Source organism: Eubalaena glacialis, chromosome 2 (assembly GCF_028564815.1).
Source record: "Eubalaena glacialis isolate mEubGla1 chromosome 2, mEubGla1.1.hap2.+ XY, whole genome shotgun sequence".
Classification (NCBI taxonomy): domain Eukaryota; kingdom Metazoa; phylum Chordata; class Mammalia; order Artiodactyla; family Balaenidae; genus Eubalaena; species Eubalaena glacialis.
This window is the reverse complement of record NC_083717.1, coordinates 156,160,633-156,179,656: the sequence shown is the minus strand read 5'-3', so window position 1 is coordinate 156,179,656 and position 19,024 is coordinate 156,160,633. Positions and strand designations below refer to the sequence as shown.

The window sequence follows — 19,024 nt, the reverse complement described above, 5'->3', positions numbered from 1 at the left end:
CCTCAACCAACCCAGCAAATCCCATTTGCTACCACCTCCCAACTCACAGACACCTGTGGCCTCACAGGTCCATGAAAATGTTAGTTGTGTATTTTGGTTCACAGCGGTCCTCAAGCCCTCCCTCCTGCCCTTTCCTTCCTATCCATCCAAAGTCCTGACAACTCCTGAATCTTCCCTGACTCCTTCAGGCTCAGTGTCTTTCTCAGGCTTCGTGTCATCCTATTCTCTCTCTGTTCATCCCCTTCCTCTTCCTCAGTGTCCAGGTTACCCTCAGAGAATAAGGAAACACTGACAGGGTCTCCCTAAGCAACAGCTTTCACCCTAACTTGCTTCCACATCCAGAAAGTAGCCAAGGATGTCTTATCTCCTGGGCCTCTACTCTTCTCCAGTGGGCCCCATCCCAGGATGATAGAAAATTAGAGATATAGACAGGATTAGTGAGGATGACAAAGTATATATGGTAAATTCAGCTCTTATTTACACACTGTATGATAGCAATTGCTCCCATAGTTGGTCTTAAAATCTGAGCTAAAACATAACGTCCTTGAAGGCGCTAAGCCACATCTATATACTGCATAGTCTTTATCCACCAGTGGGTTTTACTAAATCTCAAATAACTTTAAAGGCTAGGCAGATAAAAAATATTTGAAACAGCCAGGTGTGCAGCAATATGGAGTGGTGGTGACAGTGGTTTAGCAGACAATATATGACCCACCGACAATAAACACCCAAATTTTAAAATACGTTATCACCCTATGCAGACCATATAAAAACATCTTTGGGAAGACTTGGTTTTCAGGGCACAACTTCAGACTCCTGATTTGGGATTTTGCCCAACCATGGCAAGCCATTGAGATGTTCCCCATCTGCCCTGTTATTCTTAATAATTCACTTCAGACCTCTTGGAAGCTCTGTCATAGGGCACCTAACATCTTTACATTCACATTTTCCATTTTTTGGCAAACACCCTTAAAAAAAGTCACAGAAAATGACAGAACAAGGGATATTCCACATGCAAAAACCCCATAACACAAAGCAGAATTTTCTTCTCAGGCCCTAATTAGCCCATCCATTCCTCACATACACGAACACTAAAATGTCCTATTAAACAGTGGGTCATCCATCAACGTGTGTAGCACCCAGCAGGATCTCAGCACAAAAATCTAACTTTGCCAAGAAATTACCCCCATAAAATTGTCTCATGACTTCAACTCCTACAGTGATAATACTTAGATCAGTAATAATGGAATTTTCAAAAGCTACATTAAAGCCTTGAAAAGCTATTCATAACTGAAAAACATAAGAACTATATTAATGTAACAAACCATTTTCCTTGACAGACAAGCAAGGAATGAATTAGAAAGGCAAATCTGGGGGACAAGTCAAGTTGCAAGGAGGGGGAAGGGGAAAGGTGATTCACTGTTACATAAAGCAGTCTTCCTGTGCTTTAAGTTAAAGAAGGTCATGTCACCTTAAACACATACGGAAAAGTAATTGCCTGTTGTCGAGAAATGTATCCTGGCTTCTTAGAAATTATAGGGCATAATTATGTCACATCAACCATATTTATTTTAGCAGAGGAACTTTTTTAGTTCATATCCCATTTTGATGGAGTATAAACCTATTATCCAATTACTTTCTTTCTACTCCCAGACCCCTCCCTCCATCACCCATATACCAATACTTTAGCTAACTATCTGTGATGGTCAGTTTTATGTGTCAACTTGGCTATAGGCCTCAATTATTCAATCAAACAGTAATATAGGAGTTACTGTGAAGGCATGTTGTAGGTGTAATTAAAGCCCTTAAGCAACTGACTTTCAGTAGAGGGGATTATACTACATAATCAGTCCATTGAAAGGCCTTAAGAGGAGAACTGAGGCATCCCTGGAGGAGAAGCAATTTCATCTATGGACTGAAGCTTCAGCTCCTTCCTGAGAGTTTCAGCCTATCCTTCCCAGCAGCCTGTCCTGTGGATTTCAGAGCTGTGTATTCCAGTGGCCTACACAGCCCCTACAATCGCATAAGTCACTTCTTTGCAATAAATCTCTTGAAATATATATATATATATATATATATATATATATATATATATATATATATATCTCACCCTGAAATCCCCTTCATATCTGATTGATACAATCTTGCTTGATACACCATAAAATCTTGCTTGATACACCATCCTAAACAAAAGTGAGCACAGACTCTGGGGATAATTGACCTGTTTTAAATGACACCAGGAAGCTAACGACTAGCTTCTATGAAACACCCTTAGAACTAAATATTTCACAAGCAAAAATAAGGCTTTGCTCAAAACAAACAAACAAAAAGTCCAATAAGTGGGCTATTATTCTGCAGCCCACCTTTCGTGCGTAAAGACCTCATGCACAGCTTCTGATTCAGATCACTTGGCTCAAACCCTCTTGACATTATCAGGAATACAGGGACAATTAATGTACAATAACACTAAATCAGATATGTGAGACAGGAGAGAAGTTGCCTGGAATATGAAGATTTTTTACATGGGTTTGGACCTTGAATTTCACTGGTCCAACATTTTGAATGCATTTTTTAAGTGAAAGAATTATCTACAATTAAATTTGATCTTAGAAAATTGTGTTTAAGGTAGAGGGAAAAATAGCTAAATAGATAGAGAATAGGCACCAGAAAACAAATCCTCTCTGGGGTTCATGTTTAATCTTTTCCTTATTCTTTACTGCTGATGCAAACTCATTGATCTAAAGATGAACAAAAAAAAAAGGACACTGAAAAAAAAATCATGCAATAAAAATTACATTAACACTTCCATGGCATTTGATAACCTAAAATTTAGCACACAGTTAATCATTCCTATGAAAATCCTGATGATTTTCTTCAAAATCTACAGGTAATTCATTTAATGTAGTGGACTTTTTCCTCCGTCCGATAGAGAAAAATTTAGCCTTTCTATCACCATCTGTCAAAAAATTCAGAACTGCACCAGTAATGACAAAAGTTGTTGCTAATTCCAGGAAGAGTGAGGGCTAGAGTGTTTGTCAGAACTCTCAGAACAGCAGCCATTTGTATAAATCAAAATCTAGACACTTGGGCTTCTGGGAAATGGGGCCATTAGCTTTAGAATTAAACAAGCTACTCGTAGGGGATCAACTGCTATTAACTTTCATTAGCTAACATTTGCCCTCTCAGTGGAGAGAGAGGAATGCTGTGGTGTAACAGCAGAGAAAGAGAAAACAGGAGAGGGGGTGAGGAGATGACAGAGGGCCATTAGCTACTGCTACTATGCTTTGGTTACATCGGGAGTTTATCTCCTGGCTTACCTGGGGCTAAAAAGAAGAGCAATAAAATGTTACGTCGCCCATGCCAATAAGTAAAATTACATGATGGTCAGCAAATTATTATATTCCTGCTGAAAAATAGGGTCCTTTTTGTTAATTTTCCTTTTTTTCCCCTTTGTTCTTTTTCTGCCTGCCTCATCCACATCACCAAATCAGAAATTTCTTCTCTGTTATCTTCTCTCAATTCTGAACTCTCCTTTTTGTCTTTCTACTACTAAGTGTTGAAAAACAAGGAAGATCAACTATGCCGCCATTGGTTGGACAGACCACAGGCCAATGGAAAGAAGGAGAAGATTAGAGAACCCAGGTCATTTAGACCAGGTCACTACAGTGGACAGTATGACATTTTCTCTGGCTTTTTACCAAATACACTTCACAGACCCTTCCCTGTTCCAATGTCCTGTGCCTATTCAGGGTTCTGGACATAAAGGAGTTGGAGAGATGCCTGACCTTCGCTGGGGAAAGCACTAAGAAATATCATATTGTTCTTTTCCTAGGTTCTTCTGTGTGCACGGTGCGGAGGGAGAAGGACCCTTGACAAGGCCTACCCGCAGTCACAGGCTGTGCTCACCCTACCTCTGAGTGTCCTCCTCTCCCTTTGTGAAAGGTAAACTTACTATGAAGATGGAGGCTGGCGTAAAACCTGCTCTGACCCATGAATTCTCACACGGGCTGGGGTCCAGAAACTACAGGGAATGAGGGAGGGTGTGCTGGGCATGTGTTGTGTCTTTTTTTTTTTTTAATATTTATTTATTATTTTTAACATCTTTATTGGAGTATAATTGCTTACAATGGTGTGTTAGTTTCTGCTTTATAACAAAGTGAATCAGTTATACATATACATATGTTCCCATATCTCTTCCCTCTTGCGTCTCCCTCCTTCCCACCCTCCCTATCCCACCCCATGTGTTGTTTGAAAAAGGTTATTTAATATTATTATAACACATATTTTTATTTGGAAGATAAAACACACCTACTGTTTTAATATTACAAACTATTGAAAGTAAGGCTTCAAAAATCTGAGGTTACATAGATATATGGAAAATAGACTCTACGTTTCCAAATGGGAGGAAAAGCACAGAAGTGCAATGCCAGCAGACAGCTATGTAAGATTTCTGTCCTCGTCAGAAGGGAACAAGATTTCATAAAGCTTGGTGAATACCGTTAGAGTCATTAGTGTTCAAAATGTACAAAGCGGTAACCTACGAGAAAGGAAGGGATCCCACAAGTGGGGGTCAAGACTTTGGCACTTCTGATCCTTTCTCTCTGCATGAGGCTGCTTGTGAGGTTTGAAGCAGCCCTTCTGCCCTGTCCCAGCCTCCGGGTCCTGCCCTATTTTTCTTTTTCCTCTCTGGACTCTTAGATGCAAGTGCAGTGACTCAAAAACATTCTTACCATTAGACATCCCTGGTCTAGATAAAGGAAAGGTTTGATGCAAAGAATACCTGCGCAGGCAGACACTTCTGTGCTGGCCTCTTCGTGGGTGGAAAGCCAGCGGCTGGGTTTTGGTTTACGCTCCAGTCCTGTCTGCTTTCCTCTCTGAGATGCTCCTGAGCGGAAACTCTGGGACCGGGACACAGAAATCTCAAACTGTTTGATAACCTCCTCATCGCTGTCAGAAGATGTGGGCAGCTCCTCATCATCTCCAAAGTTGTTAACTGGAAGCAAACAAGAGCAATGAGTCTCCTACGGGGCCCATGAGAAAACAGAGATAGATAATCTGGAGAAATAGAAGAACATGGCCAATCGGTCTGGATCAAAGCAGACTGAACCTGGGTAGAGAGAATTCAAAGCACTTTTGAAACACAAATGTGAGTCCACTGGAATGAAACAGGAAAAGAAAGCTCAGGAGGGTAATTAGAAGTACATGGTTAGAACCAAGAGAAACCACTGGGACACGCCAAACTCACATAATGAGCCCTCTTGTTGAGCTGGGCATCCTGATGATTTGTTATGTTGCTGGCATGTGCTCATGACTGTGAACAGGACAGCAATCTGCACATGCGCCTCATGTGTAGTTCTAGTCAATGATGACGGAAAATACTCTCTTCACCTCATCTCAGTTATTAAAACATACAGAGCCAAGCCCCACTTCAGAGGAGCGATATTAGCAACTGAGATCTTCCCAAAACTTCCAGTTTTGACAAGTGACACCACATTGTATGGGTTTAAAAAATTAATACATAACTAGTTTATACTAGAAATGCCTTTCTCAGCACCAATGACTCAACCCAAACACCCTTTAAATTATTCGTACCACTTTTCCCACCCCAGCACACTGCTCTGTCCTCTTTGTTTCTCCAGCAGGCCGTGATCATGATCATTTCTGCCCTTGCCTGTGTTGTTCCTTCCACCTGAAACCCTCCCTCCCGCAGGTGTTTACCTGGCTGGCCCCTCTCACCACTGAGGTCTCGGCTTGACTGTCACTTCATCCTAAACACTTCTCTGATCATCCTCCTGCCTTAAGCAGCTCTGTTCCCAGTACTTATCATCTTTCTTTCTTTCTTTCTTCTCCCCCATAACTTCCATGAGAATAAAGACATCACCTGTTTTGTTAACTGATGTCTCTGTAGTATGTAAAACAGTGCCTGCTGCACAGTAAGTACTTAATAAACACTTGTTAAATGTTGAATAGATTGGTGAATAGCCAGTATTTTCTCCCAAAACCCTGAGCGCTCCCCCCGCTCCCCAACAACACTCACACATGGTTTCCTGTGCCTGGAATATGCTTTTCCAGCCCCGTCTAGACTAGTCAAGAATCTAGCTCACCATTCAGGTCTCAGCATAGACATCATTTCTTCCAGAGAGTCCTTCCTTGACCCCTTAAATCAAGTTTAGGGATTTAAGGCTCCTTCCACATGCTGTAAAATCACTCTCTGTCCTGCCCTGTCAGTGCTCCCTCCAGCTCTGTGGCAGAATTACCTATTTCACTGCCGACCATTCCACCTAACCTGTACACACCCTGAAGGTAAGGGGCACATCAGACTGCCCACCTTTGCATCCCTCCAGGCACTGTCTCTGTGGCAGGTGCGTGGCAGGCTACTCTGTAAACATTTGCTGAATGCGATTTGGAAACGATAAATAATGGAGAATTATTTTTTAAAGATTTCCTCTTTCCATCCAAAAGTCACACAGTGGTTCCTGGGAAGGATATGGTTGTTAATTCACAGATGGGTCCTGAAGATCACTTCTGAATCAGAGGCTAAGAAGAAATTAAAAAGCAATATTTTAAGTGAGAGAAAATACTTTAAACACCAGCCTGGCCAAAACATTTATTCTCTGGCTTAAGAGTTGATTTTCCTGAGGCTCTTTGGAAATTAGTAATTATAATGGACTGAATGCTTTTCATGTGCCAGGGGCTGTCCTAAGCGCCTTATACATATCTCACACAAAGCCCCTATTACTGTTCCCATTTTCCAAGTACGAAAATTGAGGCAGAGAAAAGTCTACAACTGGTTGAAGATCATACTGCCAGGAAGGGGAAGAATCAAGATTTGAATCAAGTCAGCCTGTCTCTAGAGACCACGTTTCTAATCACTCTGCTAGAGAATGGGAGAGAGATGGCAGAAAGAACTCTTATTCTCTGTGCTCACATTAGCTAGCTGAGTCTATGTGGCCAAGTCTCTTAACCTCTCTGACCCTGTTTCTTCATTTGTGGAAGAAATATCTTCACTTTTAATGTCTGGATAATTTCCCAGGTCTTTTCTAGATCTAAATTCTCCGACTCCAAACTTTCTACCTGACAGGCACCAACATTCAATCTGTTTCTCTCTTTTATGGAGCAGCTGATCCATGAACATAAGAGCATAATACTGTTTCCAGCGCACTCAGTTCTATGGTTGGCTGTGACCAGCCCCACGGTAGGACCTGAAAAGCTAAGTGTTAGAAAAGATTCCATTGCCGTCTCAACAGAACACCATTACAATGGACAGTATCCTCGCGTCTCAGCGTGCTGGGCATAGGCTCTAGCATGGGATGGACCATCACGTATGGAAGATACCCAGAGACGAACAGGACCAAAACTAAACTCTCTCCACCTTTAGAGTATAGGACCAGCTAAGCACCTGGGAGGTAGTCAGGGAGATACATGCCTTGGTGAAGTGGCTGGATTAGACATCCATTGGCACTTTTTCCAACTCTGATATTCCATTCCATTTGTATTACTAGGCCAGTTTTTAAAAATGTAAATAGTCAAAAGTCATCAATTTTAAATTAAGTGAGTTAGTCCATGGGTATTTCCTCATGTATAAAATCAGGAACTAGAATTCATTAATTTACCATTATGTGGTCCTTGATTTTTTTTCAGGGAGTCACTGATCATCCACAGAGCACAGATTCTCCTCACTCGATATAAGAATCATAACAGTAATTATAATGCTTCCCACTTACTAAACATATACTGTATGCCAGGCACCTTCTGAGGACTTTGCATATATTATCCCATTTAATCATCACAGCAACACCATGAAGTAAGGATAATTATTATTATTCCCATTTTAGAGACAGGAAACGGAGGCATAGAGAGGTTAAGTGACTTGCCCTAGGCAACAAAGTTAGCGAAGTAACAAAGCTGGGACTTGAACACAGAACCTCTGTTCTTAGTCACCGCACGTATCATCAAACATCATTGTATCAGGACACTAGAGCCATATCTAGCTTACTTTTCAGAGTGAGGTGAGAGAGGGTTCTGCCATTTCCACCCTGAAATCTGCCAGGAGGTTGCCTCCTTTGTGAGAAGAGAAGAGCAGTGGGAAGAAGAGTCAGTCCATGTGAGAGTGAACACGCTCAGGCTGCAGTATAACTGGCCCATTGCTCCTCGTGGGATTATAAATGCAACTGCACATGCCATGCTAAGCCTCAGTCCCCAAGGATCTCAGGGAATTCTCTGTTTAAAAAGGAAACCTACCATGTACAATGCTTGGTGTCAGTCTATTTATCTCTTGTAAAAATAAAATACAGTGTGTGTGTGTGAAAAAAAAAAAAAGAACAATAAAAAGGAAACCTACCATCTCTCCTAAAAACCACTGAGCAGCAACAGGAATCAATACTGGTGCTATTATAACAATAAAAGCAATCCCATATAAAGCATTTATCATGTTCCAGGCACTGTTCTAGAATCTTACATATGATAACTTATTTACTCCTTACAATAACCCAGTGAAGTCAATGCTTTATTATCCCCATTCTGTGGATGGGGAAACCGAGGCACCATGAGGTTAGTAATTTGCCACAGTCATAACAGTTAATAAATAGTGGAACCAACATTCAAACCCAGGTGGTCTTGCTCCAAAGTCAATATTATTAATGACTACATTATGCTCCCTCTACCATCTGCTTCTTCAAGGAAAAAAATCCAGGTTAAAATCTATACAACTGTGTTTGGTCACTAAGACGATAAAATCACATAAGTTGGGCTAGAAAGGATTTTCATGAGCATCTATCTGTTCCCTCATTTTCACGAAAAGAAACCAAAGCCCAAAGAGGCAAACTGATTTGCCCATGGTTATACCAAGCCAGGACCAAACGGAGGTCTCCAGGTTTCCAGGCCAATGGTTTCACCACATTATTTTCCAAGCTCTCTCACTGGTCGGTTATTTTCTCAAATTTAAATTTTGACTCTTAACCTTTTTGAAAGATCCCAGCTGCTACTTGCCTTGTAAGAGTCTGTGTCAACAACTAAATAGCTGATCTGGATTTCATTCAACGTAAATCTTTGAAAATCACAAAGTCTCATCTAAGTTGTAGCACTTATTTCAGACATAAGATAGTTACTTTACATATGATAGTTACTTTCTGAAACACTGTATAAATACCAAGTTCAAACCCCTTTCAAGATATGCACTTGGGAAAGAGCATGATGGAAATTTGTAATAAAATCTTCACCTCTTTATCTAATTAGCTTGCTAAAACAACAGAGAAAAAGTTGCACAAATGCCATGGATGTGAATACGTCTTGAAGTTGAGATTGTCCATTTCACTCAGTCACAGAATGCAGGAGATCTTAGACACCCCCTCGGTATCTACCACCAAAGAGAAGTCAGACTCTTCTGCAATCTTTCTGATGCATGGCCACCCAGCTCCATCCCGCTGTTCACACACTACTGAGTTGCCACTGTGGGCTTCTTGCACTGGCAGGAAGTTCATGACTTTGACAGAAAAGGAGAGTTATCTGTAGACCCATCAATATCGAGTCTCTACAGCAGTGCCATCGGAATACGCCTCCCTCTGATTTTTAGTGAATGTTTTTTTTCTGGTAAAGAGGGGCAGAGGAAATGCCATCTTCATCTTCCACAATTAAGAGACAGGAAGGCGGGGCCCCAGTGCCACAGAAACTGCCTGTCAGTCTAACATCAGTGAAGGCTAGGGTGGTTAAGAGTGCAGAATCTGGGGCTTCCCTGGTGGCGCAGTGGTTGAGAATCTGCCTGCCAATGCAGGGGACACGGGTTCGAGCCCTGGTCTGGGAAGATCCCACATGCCGCGGAGCGACTAGGCCCGTGAGCCACAACTACTGAGCCTGCGCGTCTGGAGCCTGTGCTCCACAACAAGAGAGGCCACGATAGTGAGAGGCCCGTGCACCGCGATGAAGAGTGGCCCACACTTGCCGCAACTAGAGAAAGCCCTCGCACAGAAACGAAGACCCAACACAGCCATAAATAAATTAATTAATAATAATTAAAAAAAAGAGTGCAGAATCTGGAATCAAGCTACCTCAGTTTGAATCTGGGATCTTCCATTTGCTGGTCTAAGATCTAAGCAAGTTCCTTAATCTTTCTGAACTTCAGGGTCCTTATTTTGATATTCCTTATTTCTTAAAGTTGTTGAGAGGACTAAATGGGATAAACCACGTAAAGGTACTTAGCATATGCCTGACATATGATATGCTAAAAATGTTAACGATTATTATTATTCCTCATCATGGCAGTGCCCTATGTGGAAACCCTTCTACGAAGCCTCGCATTTACATGCAAAGGGAAGAATGCCTGTTCTTGCAGGGTCTGACTTGAAAACTCATCATTAGAGCTGCTGTAGGGAAAGGATGAAAGAAACAAGGGCTGGAATAGGAGAAAATTAAGCTGAAAATGTGGGTTGTATCACCTTCCTTCCCTCACTATACTTTTTTCCAAGCCTAGAGGTGGAGCGCTCTGTAAGAGTTGGCAATGCTGTCTGGATGTGGGCAGTGCTCAGCACCTGCTCATTTTGTTGCTTCTTTTAAGGCAACAAAACCACCAACTGGTGATGCAAAGAGAGGATTTCTTAAGCCTGACTGCTGCTATTTTACAGACGGAGAAAGACTTTATACATGATCAGTGAAGATCCAAGCTTATTAATTCCTTCCCACCCACAAAGGAGCAATTAGGTGGAGGGAAGTACTGCTCATATCTTACAGATGGGTTGTAGAGACAGGCGGGGGTGGGTTGTGCTCGGTGGTACGGTACCTGGGTGCCACTTTTAGCTACAATTGCAGGAATCCCTAATATACCAGATTTCTCAAATACCCATGGCAAATGTCTGCCTAGGGTGGTTGGATAAGGATAGAAATAAGAACGAGAAGTTGGTTAGGGTGGGATAGGGAGGGTGGGAGGGAGACGCAAGAGGGAGGAGATATGGGGATATATGTATATGTATAGCTGATTCACTCTGTTATACAGCAGGAACTAACACACCATTGTAAAGAAATTACACTCTAATAAAGATGTTAAAAAAAAAAAAAAGGTGGTTAAAGTGAAAAAGCAGAAGGGAGGGTCAAAGGTTGACAACTACCCCTGTCAGATCCTTAAAAAAAATGGTCACATTTTTAGATGCATAATCCAGCCATTCTTGGACTCAGGCAGGATAGGAAAAGATTTTTATAAATCATCAGCCTTGATTTTTTTCAGACTATGCTTTGTGGAGGTATGGGTTTCCACAAAGGAGCTTCAATGCCACCCACAGTAAAAGTGGAGATGTGGGTAGTTGCACTGAGCAGGTTGAGCTATACACCCTGTACAATCAGGGCTGTTTTGCTTTAAGACAGTTTATATTTTTATAAGATTCTGTTGGGAAAAAAATAAGAGTCCTGACTTTTTTTTTTACGTTTGAAAAACATTGATATAACCCAACTCCCTCATTCTACAGAATAGAAACTAAGGCTGAGACTACTTAAGGCACATACCTATATGTCAAGTAGCTAGTTAGTGGCAGAGGAAGGATTACAATCTGGTTCTCTGATGCACACTTGTTTTGTCACCCTACACCTTGTATGAGATGTTTTGACAACCCTATTTCATATATGAACAAAGAGACAGAACTTGTAATAGTTAAATATGAGTTCGTCAAATAGAAAATATTTTACTAAAATTAGTAACATAAAGATCACTACACTAGGGAAAAGTAAGTTACAATATTGAGGATTCCAGTTATGATAACAGCAGAGTAAGAGATTTGAACTAACCTAATAACAATTATGAATTCATGAAAAAAATTTAAACCAACTATTTGAAGGCATAGAGAGTGAGCAGGAACAGGCAGAAACTGGAGGGGATCTAATTTTTTTAAAGAAGGAAATTTCACTGGATGAGATCCATGGTTATACTACTTTTCTGCTGAAAGTATTCCTAAGTCTATGAGGCACAGGGCATCAAGGACTCAGGCAGAAATCACAAGCCTTATTGACTCGAGGTGTCAGAGGACAGAATTCAAGGCAATCAGAGCAGCTGGAAATGGAGAAGGAAACCCCAGGAAAGAGGAAACCACAGAGAGGGAACCCCAAAATCTGCATATGAACTTAGCTCAAACACTTGGTTAAAACCTGAACTATGAAAGCATGGGGGAAGAGTCCATGAAACCCAGAAAAAGTAACAGCTAGAGGGCTAAAAATTTGATCAGACATTTTGGTTTAAGCCTACCTCAGTAGAGACTGAGTTAGGAGATTGAATCTGGCCAAGGTAGAGGGGCTTGGAAGACACCCCAGGTTTTCCATTAAAACTTTAGAAGGGCCAACATTAGAAATAAGACTAAGAGTAAAACTGAAATAAGCCCAGCATAACAAACTATAAAACCAATATAGTCAAAGGAGTCAACTAGTAATTTCACTGTGGGCTAAAACAAAAAGCAATATTCTTTATAGGAAGATGAAAGAATCCATTACCTTTACAACATTTCATCCATAATGTCCAATGCACAATCAAAAGTCACTAGACATACAAAGAAACAAGAAAAATGTGAATCATCAAGGAAAAAAAGCATTCAATTGAAACTAGCCCCACGATGACTCAGATGTTGGATGCAAAAGACAACATCTTTAAAGTACCTATTATAAATAAGTTCAAATAATCAAAGGAAAAGGTGATCATAATGAATATAAATAAGGATAATTTCAGTAGAGAAATGAAAATAATATTTAAAAAACTAAATAAACTTAGAATTGAAAATAAAATCTTCGAAGTTAAAAAATTCAGCCGATTGGTTTTTTAGCAGATTGGAGATGGCCATGAACTTCGAAGGAGCTCAGTAAAAAGTAATCAATCTGAAGAACATAAAACCTTTGGAAAGAAAATAAACAAAACCTCAGTGAACAAGGATAACACATCAAGTTGTCTGAAATATGTGTAACTGGAGTCCAAGGAGGAAAGAACAAAACAAAAGGACTCTCCTCCATGCTTTCATAGTTCAGGTTTTAGCCAAGTGTTTGAGCTAAGTTCATGTGGAAGAAAAATATTTGAAAAATAATGGCTGAGAATCTCCCAAATTTGGTGAAAAATCAACGTACAGATTCAAACATTTGAGTAATCTAGTTCAAAAGTTCCACAAATAGGCACATCACCGTCAGCTAGCTGGAAATCAAAGACTAAACAAAATACCTGAAAGTAAGAAGAGAAGGAAAAATGCATTGCATACAGGAAAATAATAATACAAAGAAAACTGTCTTCTCTCAGAGATATCGGAAGCCAGAACACAATAGAATGACATGTTTAAGTACTGAAAGAAAAAAAAAAAAAAACTGTCAACGCTGAATTCTATATCCAGAGAAATCATCCTTCAGAAAGGAATGTAAAATAACCACAATTTTATATAAATGAAAAGAGAATTCATCAGACATGCATTTCAAGAAATGTTAAAGGAAGTTCTTCAAATGAAAGGGAACTGGCAACAAACTGAATCTCAGATCTGAGGGAAGGAATGAAAAGCAATAATAGCAAAGGTAAATATGTGAGTAAGTACAAAAAATATTTGATGTTTTCTTCTTTTACTTCTTCTGAAAGATAACTGAAGAAAGCATATATATACTATTGCATGGGGGCAGGGGATTGATAAAGTGTGGAAAAGTAAAACATGAGATGTGAATAACACAAAGGAGAGGGGAAGTAAGTGATTTATACTGTTGCAAAGTGGTGTAATGCTGTGACATAAAGCAAAGAGTAGATGTGAAGTGGTACGATACTAACTCAAAGTGGACTATGATAAACTAAGGATGTATGTGTAATTCCTAGAACAGCCATGAAAAAAGAAAATACAAATACGTAGAGCTAAAAATTTAATAGAGGAATTTAAATTGAATAGTAAAATAATAGGTGATTAACACAAAAGTAAAGCAGTAAGAGCAACAGAAGATGAAAATCAGAGGCAACAAATATCAATAGAAAACAGATAGCAAAATGACATACTTAAACCCAATAATTTCCATACATTAAATGCAAATGAAATATCACATTTGAAAGTAAAGATTGTCAAACTGAATAAACAAGCAAGACCCAATTATGTGATGACCATAAGAGACACACTTTAAATATAAATACACAGACAGGTTAAAAGTAAAAGGATTAAAAAGATAAGTTAGGCAAACTGTAAGCATAAAGAAGCTGATGCAGTTGTATTAATATCAAAGTAGACTTCAAGACAAGAGTTTTACCAGAGATGAAGGATATTTTATAATGATAAAGTGATCAACTCATCAAGACATAAAAATTATAAGTGTGTATGAACCTATTAGCAGGGCTTCAAAATACGTGATGGAAAAACTAATGGAACTTAAAGGAGAAACAGACAAATTCAAAGTAAAGCTGAAGATTTTAACACCTTCTTCTCTGCAGTTAGTTGATAAAGCAACTAAGAAAAAATCAATAAGTATATAGATTTGTATTATAACTCAACATATAGTTCACTGTGATAATGTGGACTTGAAAAGAAAGAGCATTCTGCAGTTTTGGGGTACAGAGTTCTATGAATGTCAAATAATACCAATATCTACATAACTCTTAAAGAAAGTAGAAAAAGAGAGAACATTTCTCAACCCATTTTATGAGGCCAGCATAATCCTAATAAAAACACCTGACAATGACATCACAAAAATAGAAAATTATATACCTATATCCCATATATCATAGTTACAAAAAATCCTTAGCAAAACATTAACAAATGAAATCCAGTAATGTATTAAAAGGATCATACATTATGGCCACATAAGGTTTATCCTAGAAATGCAAAGTCGGTTTAAAATACTAAAATCAATTGATATAATTCATCAAATTAACACAATAAAAAAAAATCATCTCAACAGGCACACAAAAAGTTAACAATATCCAACATCAATTTCTGATTAAAATAAAACAAAAGAATCTCAGCTTACTAGGGATATTCAACAATCTGAAAAAAGGGAGAATCTACTAAAACTCTATAGCTAACATCAATGATGAGACTACTTAATGAATTTAGCAAAGTCATTATATAAAAATCAATTACACTTCTATATTCTGATGACAAATTGAAAAGTTTTTAAATTTTAATTCTGTTCTCAAAAGATGAAAATACATTAATACTTAAGAGTTAGTTTAACAAGAGGCATTCAAACCTACCACACTAAAAGCAGTATTTCTGAGAAAAAATAGAGAAGTCTCAGTATTGTTAAGATATTAATTTCCCCAAATTAGTCTATTGTTTTAATGCAATCTAAATCAATATCCAAGCAGATATTTTGTAAAATTTGACAATCAGACTCCAAACTGTATAAGGAAATAAAGGACTTATAGTATTCAAAATAGGGACTTCCCTGGTGGTGCAGTGGTTGGGAATCTGACTGCCAATGCAGGGGGCATGGGTCCAAGCCCTGTTCCGGGAGGATCCCACGTGCTGCGGAGCAGCTAAGCCTGCACACCAAAACTGCTGGGCCTGCGCTCCAGAGCCCGCGAGCCACAACTACTGAAGCCTGTGTGCCACAACTACTGAAGCCCGTGCACCTGGAGCCCATGCTCTGCAACAAGAGAAGCCACCACAATGAGAAGCCTGCGCACCGTGGCGAGGAGTGGCCCCCACTCACCGCAACTAGAAGGAGCCCACGTGCAGCAATGAAGACCCAATGCAGCCAAAAATAAATAAATGAATAAATAAATTTATTTAAAAAAAAGAATATTCAAAATAATTCTTAAAAAGAACAAAGTGGGAGTACCAACCTACCTGCTCTCAAGACTTATGATACAGATACGCTAATCAGGACAATTTGCTATTGGCAAAAAGGTAAACTAATAAATCAGTAGAATAGAAGTGAGTCCAGAAATAGCACCACATAAATATGGTCCATTTTTTATACAAAGGTGGCAAAGCAATTCAACGGGGAAATTAAAGTCTTTTCAAAAAAGAATGCTTGAGCAAAATTGATATTAATATGGAACATCAACCCTTACCTCACGCTATGTGTGTGGGTGTAAAAATTAATCATAGATCAAATTGTAAAACTTTATAAAACTCCTGGGGAAAGAACATAGGAGAAATTTTTGCAACCTTAAGATATATAAGAGCATGAACCATAAAAGAAAAAAAGCTGCTGAATTAGAAATCAAAATTTAAAACTTTTCCTCGTTGAAGATATTAAGAAATGAAAAGGCAAGACATAGACTGAGGGCAAGTTTTTACACACATGTCAGATAAAAGACTTGTATCCAGGCACCAGGAACTCTGTTCTGAAGTGCCTGGTGCCAGGCCTCTGCACTCAGTACCCTTGAGCAAGTAACATTAGACTAAGCACAAAGGAAAAGAAAAAGGCCTCAGCAGGTGATGAGAAAGGCATGAGAACAGGCTGGAAGGAGAATGAGGCACCAAGAGGCCCAAGCTGAAAGAAATAAAGACTTCCAGTACATCACCCTGACAGTAAAGAGCGAAGGAAAAGGGACGTCGGAGAACTGCAATGCGTTCCACTTGAACAAAGGGAAGTTGGGTTGTGATAATATGATTCTGGATTCCACAGAATGTTGTGGCTCAGAGAGGCAAGAGATAAAAGACAGAGAAACAATATAATGCCATGTGGCTGACAGGGTCTTGGTGCTCTGGCTGGGTGTCAGGCCTGTGCCTCTGAGGTGGGAGAGCCAAGTTCAGGACATTGGTCCAACAGAGACCTCCCGGCTCCACGTAATATCAAATGGCAAAAGCTCTCCCAGAGATCTCCATCTCAATGCTAAGACCCAGCTCCCCTCAAAAACCAGCAAGCTACAGTGCTGGACACCCTATGCCGAACAACTAGCAAGACAGGAACACAACCCAACGCATTAGCAGAGAGGCTGCCCAAAATCATAATAAGGTCACAGAACCCCAAAACACACCACCGGACATGGTCCTGCCCACCAGAAAGACAAGATCCAGCCTCAACCACCAGAACACAGGCACTAGTTCCCTCCACCAGGAAGCCTACACAACCCACTGGACCAACCTTAGCCACTGGGGGCAGACACCAAAAGCAACAGGAACTACGAACCTGCAGCCTGCAAAAAGGAGACCCCAAACACAGTAAGATAAGCAAAATGAGAAGATAGAGAAACACACAGCAGATGAAAGAGCAAGGTAAAAACCCACCAGACCAAACAAATGAAGAGGAAATAGGTAGTCTACCTGAAAAAGAATTCAGAGTAATGATAGGAAAGATGATCCAAAATCTTGGAAATAGAATGGAGAAAATACAAGAAACGTTTAACAAGGGCCTAGAAGAACTAAAGAGCAAACAAACACTGATGAACAACACAATAAATGAAATGAAAAATTCTCTAGAGGGAATCAATAGCAGAATAACTGAGGCAGAAGAACAGATAAGTGACCTGGAAGATAACATAGTGGAAATAACTACCACAGAGCAGAAGAAAGAAAAAAGAATGAAAAGAATTGAGTAGTCTTAGAGACCTCTGGGACAACATTAAATGCAACAACATTCGAACTATAGGGGTCTCAGAAGAAGAAGAGAAAAACAAAGGGACAGAAAATATTTGAAGAGATTATAGTTGAAAACTTCCCTAATACGGGAAAGGAAATAGTCAATCAAATCTAGGAAGCACAGAGAGTCCCATACAGGATAAATCCAAGGAGACACATGCCAGGACACATATTAATCAAACTATCAAAAATTAAATACAAAGAAAAAATATTAAAAGCAGCAAGGGAAAAACAACAAATAACACACAAGGGAATCCCCATAAGGTTAACAGCTGATCTTTCAGCAGAAACTCTGCGAGCCAGAAGGGAGTGGCAAGACATATTTAAAGTGATCAAAGGGAAAAACCTACAACCAAGATTACCCTACCCAGCAAGGACCTCATTCAGATTCGACAGAGAAATTAAAACCTTTACAGACAAGCAAAAGCTAAGAGATTTCAGCACCACCAAACCAGCTTTACAACAAATGCTAAAGGAACTTCTCTAGGCACGAAACACAAGAGAAGGAAAAGACCTACAATAACAAAACCAAAACAATTAAGAAAATGGTAATAGGAACATACATATCAATAATTACCTTAAATGTAAATGGATTAAATGCTCCAACCAAAAGACATAGACTGGCTGAATGGATACAAAAACAAGACCCGTGTATATGCTGTCTACAAGAGACCCACTTCAGACCTAGGGACACATACAGACTGAAAGTGAGGGAATGGAAAATGATATTCCATGCAAATGGAAATCCAAAGAAAGCTAGAGTAACAATTCTCCTATCAGATGAAATAGACTTTAACAAAAGACTACTACAAGAGACAAAGAAGGATACTACATAATGATCAAGGGATCAATCCAAGAAGAAGATATAACAATCGTAAATATTTATGCACCCAACATAGGAGCACCTCAATACATAAGGCAAATGCTAACAGCCATACAACGGGGAAGCGACAGTAACACAATCATAGTAGGGGACTTTAACACCCCACTTTCACCAATGGACAGATCACCCAAAATGAAAATAAATAAGGAAACACAAGCTTTAAATGATACATTAAATAAGATGGACTTAATTGATATTTATAGGACATTCCATCCAAAAACAACAGAATACACTTTCTTCTCAAGTGCTCATGGAACATCCTCCAGGATAGATCATATCTTGGGCTGGTAAATTTAAGAAAATGGAAGTCATATCAAGTATCTTTTCCAACCACAATGCTATGAGACTAGATATCAAATACAGGAAAAAATCTGTAAAAAATACAAACACATGGAGGCTACATAATACACCACTTAATAACCAAGAGATCACTGAAGAAATCAAAGAGGAAATCAAAAAATACCTAGAAACAAATGACAATGAAAACACGACGACCCAAAACCTATGGGATGCAGCAAAAGCAGTTCTAAGAGGGAAGTTTATAGCAATACAATCCTACCTCAAGAAACAAGAAACATCTCAAATAAACAACCTAACCTTACACCTAAAGCAATTAGAGAAAGAAGAACAAAAAACT

At 39.4% G+C, this 19,024-nt stretch overlaps 1 protein-coding gene across 2 annotated transcripts in view; it reads right to left on the bottom strand.

The window, feature by feature from the left end:
• SYT16 (synaptotagmin 16) overlaps window positions 1-19,024 on the bottom strand; it is a 116,572-nt gene that overhangs the window by 31,548 nt on the left and 66,000 nt on the right. For both annotated transcript variants that reach the window (XR_009699564.1, XM_061182659.1), the window contains exon 2: window positions 4,781-4,993. Coding sequence is in view for 1 of the 2 variants with exons in the window: in XM_061182659.1 (XP_061038642.1) it covers window positions 4,781-4,993 (213 nt within the window). In the remaining variant the exon portion in view is untranslated. The remainder of the gene's footprint in view (window positions 1-4,780; window positions 4,994-19,024) is intronic.